This window comes from Vicia villosa, linkage group LG5 (genome assembly GCF_029867415.1).
Source record: "Vicia villosa cultivar HV-30 ecotype Madison, WI linkage group LG5, Vvil1.0, whole genome shotgun sequence".
Lineage (NCBI taxonomy): Eukaryota > Viridiplantae > Streptophyta > Magnoliopsida > Fabales > Fabaceae > Vicia > Vicia villosa.
Genome location: NC_081184.1, coordinates 10940109 through 10946068, shown reverse-complemented (window position 1 = coordinate 10946068; position 5960 = coordinate 10940109). Strand labels below are relative to the sequence as shown.

The 5960-nt window shown below is 31.9% G+C and overlaps 1 protein-coding gene across 1 annotated transcript; it reads right to left on the bottom strand.

Annotated features, from left to right (window-relative positions):
* Window positions 1–3354: 3354 nt before the first annotated feature.
* LOC131606255 (small ribosomal subunit protein bTHXc) lies at window positions 3355–4893 on the bottom strand. The gene is made up of 3 exons (XM_058878509.1): window positions 4652–4893; window positions 4503–4567; window positions 3355–3594 (listed from the first exon to the last, which is right to left on the bottom strand). The coding sequence occupies exons 1-3, from the start codon at window positions 4842–4844 to the stop codon at window positions 3475–3477; spliced, it is 378 nt and encodes a 125-aa protein (XP_058734492.1). The 5' UTR covers window positions 4845–4893; the 3' UTR covers window positions 3355–3474.
* Between the last annotated feature and the right edge of the window lie 1067 nt (window positions 4894–5960).

The following is a 5960-nucleotide window of genomic DNA, read 5'->3' as shown; positions in this document are numbered from 1 at the left end:
TAGGATCACCTTGCCTAATACCTTTCCTAGGAGCAAAAGGCATACTTTCAGCTCCATTCCAAGACACTTTCATGTTAGAAGAAGTTATAGATTCCATAATGATCCTTCTCAATTTGTTTGGCAGGTTCACTTCACTGAGCACATTGTCCATGAAATTCCAATTTATATTATCATAGGCTTTGGCAAGGTCCACCTTGATCACAAAAGCACCAGTTCTACCATTAAGATGGTGCATGGAATGTAACATCTTATGAGCAACAATGATATTCTCCTGGATGTTCCTCCCTGGAATAAATCCAGTTTGTAAAGGCGAGATGATTTTGTCAATGCAGATTTTAAGACGCAGGACATTCGTGTATGATTCCATATTCTTCACAACATGCATCAAATTCTACTGAAAAATACTCATCGCCTTTATCACTTCTAAGTACTTTTATAGTTGTACTTAATTTATTTTCTACTTCCGCTTTATAGGCCTTAAAGGCATTACAAGCATCATCTTTATGCTTTAAAAAGTATACATGTGTAAACCTAGAACAATCATCGATAAATGTCATGAAATAATAGTTTCTCCCATGGGTCAACATACCATTAAATTTACACAGATCAGAGTGCAAAAGATCAAGCACATTTTTTTCTTTCAACACTTTTGATATAACACATATTTTGCATTTTTCGAAATCATGAATGTTGCATGATATCACCCCAGATTTAATTAGTCTATTCATAATACTAATACCAATATATGCTAATCTAGATTTCCATAAAGAAATGGATTCAAGCATATAAGTAGAATTAGAAATTTCATTAATAATATTGTCGGTAGTACAAAGTTTGATCATTCCTTCAGTGGAATATCCTTTTTCTACAAATATATCATTACGGGTCAATATTAATGTGCTAAATTCATATACATATTTAATACCTGGTTTTCCCAACAAATCCCCACTAACAAGGTTTCTATTCATGTTGGTTACATGAAGCACATTAACAAGAGTGACTTTCTTTCCGGAAGTGAAGTTGAGTTCCACGGATCTTGTTCCAACGACTCTAGATCGTACTTCATTTCCCATTTTAAATTCTTGTCCATCATTGACTTTGATATATGTTTTAGATGCCGCTTTATCATAAGATACATGCACGATTGCACATGTGTCATACGACCATCCTTGCACTCTGTCTTTGATATCCATAATTTCGCTTACCGTAGTGATTATGTCATCATCAACATGAAAAACATTAATCTCATTTTTGGACTTATTGTGTCTGCAGTCTCGAGCATAATGTCCGGGTTTGCCACATACATAGCATCCATTTTTTGTACCTTTTGGTCTGCCAGAGTTTTTGAACTTGTTATGTTCTTTCTTAGGGCCGGGATGGTTCTTCATGCCATCATATTGTTTCTTTTCTTTTGTAGCAACAACATTTGCCTTAGCAAATCCAGTGGACTCGATTTTTTCTCGATCCTTTAACTTCTCCTCGATTCGAAGGTGTTTATGAAGTTTCTCCAATGAGAAATCCTCAGAACTATACAACAATCTCTTTATGTATCCTTTCCCTGAAGGTGACAATTTTTCTATGATTGCACCGACTTGAAAAGCTTCAGGAATGTCACTTTACGACTTCTATTTTATTCACGAGAACCTGTAACTCTTGTACTTGTGCAAGAATCGGTTTGGAATCCAACACTTTAAAATCAAAGTATTAAGATATTAAAAACATTTTCGTACCTTTGTCTTCGGCCTTGAATTTGAATTCAAGTGCTTTCCAGATTTCCTTTGCAGATGCAGTATTGGTGTATATATCATAGAGACAATTAGATAATGTGTTCAAAATATGTCCACGGCAGAGCAATTCATCTTCCTTTCGTTTCTTTCGTTCCTTTTTTACTTCACCAGTGTCATTCTCAGTTGGTTTTGGAATTGCTTCCAAATCAGGATCCAAGACATATTGAATTTTCAGGGCAGTCAAGAGAAATGTCATTTTATCTTGCCAGCGGGTATAGTTTGTTCCGTCAAAACGATCTAACTTAACAAGGTTCTGGTTCATCAGTTTGATGCTTGAAACAGAAGTGTCGGTGACCATGATTTGAGATACTATAAGACTGTTATTTAACGCTTCGAAATTAAAAGGATTCAAGCTTGAATCGTGAATGAAACACTTTCCTTATAGTATTTCAAGCACTCTCAAATGTCTTAGAGTTTCTATGCAGGAATACCCAGGATAAACCAAGAGCTGCATGGTTTCATTTTGCAGCACTTCATGAAGAGTTATCATTCTCCAAATTCAAAAGTGCTTAAGTGCCATCTACAAACCGCCACTAGCGCCTCTACGCCCTCGGACCCGTCGAGTGGTTGTATGAATGATACATGTGGCATAATACTTGGGACCACCACATTTGTCTATTTGACACTTTATCTTCTTTTATCCATTTATTGAGTTAGTGATATTAACTCTTTATAAAGACTTATAAAGTGAGTGAATTTTTCAATGTAGAACTTTATCTCATGCATTTATTCACTTCCATCATTTGTCATTTTAAAACATACTTTGTAATTAATTTCTATAAATTACAACACAACCTACTCAAAGTAGTGTAGATCAAATGTAAAAAAGATAGGGGTGAATCGAAACCATTAGACACATTAAGTTTTAATTTTTGTGTTTAAATTGGGGTATGATGGATATAATGGAGAAGAGGTGAGTATGGGTGGAAAGGAGGAAATCATAAATGAGTGTGATTGAAATGGTAGTTCGAAAATGTATATAAGTTAATTCTATATAAATGATGGTGGAAAATGGTGAATTTGATCATGTATTTCTCATGGCAGTGTAAAAATTAGTTTATATATATATATATATATATATATATATATATATATATATATATATATATATATATATATATATATATATATATATATATATATATATATATATATATATATATATATAAGTGAATCCTATAAATGATGTTAGAAAATGGTGATTTTGATCATGTATTTCTCATGGCAGATTAAAGTGCTAACTACACCCGGTTAATATGAATAAACTTGTCTTTTTCTTTCTTTAATCAACTTATGGGACATTAGACTTTCAAATTTTCTTCTAATCATATTGCTATTAGCTTTCTCAAAGAAAAAGGTTATCTAAAGAAAAAAACTATATTCATACATAACTTTTTATTTCTTCCAAATACAAAGAAAACATTAAATTAATTGTGTATCACATGTAGCTCCACAGATAGTAGAGAAGGAACACTATCAATGCATGCCTTTCCCAAGTGATTCTAAAGCAAAAGTGTAAATTATAGTGATTAAAACATAGAAAGATAGCAAATGACACACTCAAACATAACAAGCAAAATCAAAATAGTATATGCCAAATGAAATCCATATATCAAAAACTACAAATTATATGAAAGACTGAAAAAGTTACAATGCAACATAAAGTTCAACCAGAAAAAAGAGGGGTTCATTCCTCAATGTCAATCTTAATCGCTTCCTTATCTTCAATCTTATCTTTTTTGGTAAGATCCGGTGGAGCATAAATCCTAGGTGGACCTCTACCATTCTTCTTGCTCCTTGGCCTTGCCTATTACATTTTTAAACAATATTGGAACTAGTAAAAACACAAGATTCACAATAATTTCAACAAATATCCACAACATATATGTATAAAAACTAAATGTTTTTAGTTCTATAATAGTTTCAAATTTATTTTTAAGTCTAATATTCAGTTTTCAATCTTACAAATTAAATCAATAGGCACATTATTAACATAAATTAAATTAATTAAATATAATCATGCTCAGACATTGTTGTCGAACACGGAAGATGATATTTGAATTAATATAATCAAATGAGATGAATGATATAAATTTATGTTCAATTGATTAGATTAATTAAAAAAGCATGGAATGAAGCTGAATTCATTCCATCACTTTTCATTATTTAGAAATTTTAGGATTGAATAAGTTGTTCATTCCGTCTAATTCAGAGGAGAAAAAATATGGTGGTAAGTGATAGAATGAAATGAAATCCATATCACTCCATTTCACTCTGTTCCATCTAATTTTTTAAAATTATCCAAACATTAGAATATCATCCTATTCTACTCTAATTCATCCAATTCTATCAATTCAAACAAAGTCTAATTTAGGCGGAACGACAAAATTGATTTATTCCATTGTGAAATATCCAAACAATATAATTAAATTTTTATTTCATTCCATTTCAATCCGATCATTTCCACTCGTGGTTATTTTATTCCATTTCACTCCATCTCACTTCATTCTGCTTCATTCTAGAATGCTTTTCCAATATTCAAATATAGCCTAAATCTAATCTACATGGTTTAAAACAAAATGTATGCAATTATAGAAATAAAAACATATTTAAGCCTACTAATAATAATTCAAGAAAAAAAAGATAAAAATTAATAAATGAAACAAGTATGGAATTTGAAAAAGGGTAAAATGGGAAGAGAGAAGAGAACATTACATTTCCAAACGAATGGCTGAACCGTTTTCCCTTTGCAGTTTTCCTATCGCCTCTGCCACAATACACTGAAAATACAAAACAAAAACGCAAAATTCACATACAATAAATCAAACCCATTACAAAAGTTCACAATTTTCCGAAGAAATTACCAGAAGGAGTGGTTGGTGAAAGAGATGAGATTGAAGAAGAAGAAGAAGCTGAGAGCGACGGCAATGAAGAAGTGGTGACTGGTGAGCGAAGATTTTGGGAGCGAGAGAAGGAAAGGTGAGAGGAGGAAGATTGGAATTGAATGGAGAGTGGAGAAGGTGATGCTAGAAGCAGTGATGATGATGCGGTAGCCATGGCTGAGAGGGAGAGGATAGAAAAGACAGTGCGATAAGGTTGGTTTGAGAGGATATATGTGCGCTCGCGATGCTTGTGATGAGATTATTTAGATCCAATGGTTAAGAATGCACGTCTACATATTTTATTTTTTAAAAAGTATAAAATTTTAAAATAATTTGTGTAACTATTAAAAAGAAGGTTTTGTAAGAAAAAACTTTATAAAGGTGTTATTAGCAACTTTTATATAAAAAACCATAGATAAAACACTTATGTTAGTCTTGCGATGCATAGTCGGTCTCAATTTTAGATAAAACGAGAGAGTTGTGTTAAGAAGTCGACAATCAATATAAAATTTTGTTAAATCTTTATGACATAAATCAGATACGTAATAATGTGAATGATCGATAGTTGTCTGTATGCAACACGTAGTACAATATCAAAAGAACAAGGGAAATTGCATCGCCAGTTGGGTGTAGTAAAAATAAGGAAGGGTTCTCACATTTTCGGAAAGGAGTGTGGCTAAAGAAGTTAGTTCGTGAAAGTATGATTCATTTTGAAATTTGGAATATAGACACACTTACTGAAAGATTAATGAAAACAATAGACATTATGGTTGTGACGAAGATCAATTTCATGTGCCTATAAGAAACTAAGTGGACAAGTGAAAATGATACATTTTAGACAACTCAAAATTTAAGTTTTGCTACATCGAAAAAGTTAGATTAAGAAATGAAATTTAGATTATTGTAGACAGGGAGTGGAAGAAGGATATTATGGACGTGAAAAGAGTAGGAGATCAGATCATAGCCCAAAAGTTCATGGTGAAACAAGACAACTTTAATGTTATTAGTACTTACACACATCAAATTTGGTTGGTGTAACACCTTAAAGTAAAAATTTGAGCATATTGTTTACCCTGGAATTTGGTAAACAAGCGCTAGTCTTCCAAAATAAAGATGATATTTTAGTTACTTATAGGATCAACTAGATTGATCCTACAACATGTGTTTAGTTTTGTGATTTATGTCTTTCGAATGTTCATCTTCTCAAATATTATGGTTAATTTATAAGGAATTGTAATGCTATGAGAAGTAAATACAGGAAAGTAAAGAGACTTTGATTTAAAGGTTAAAT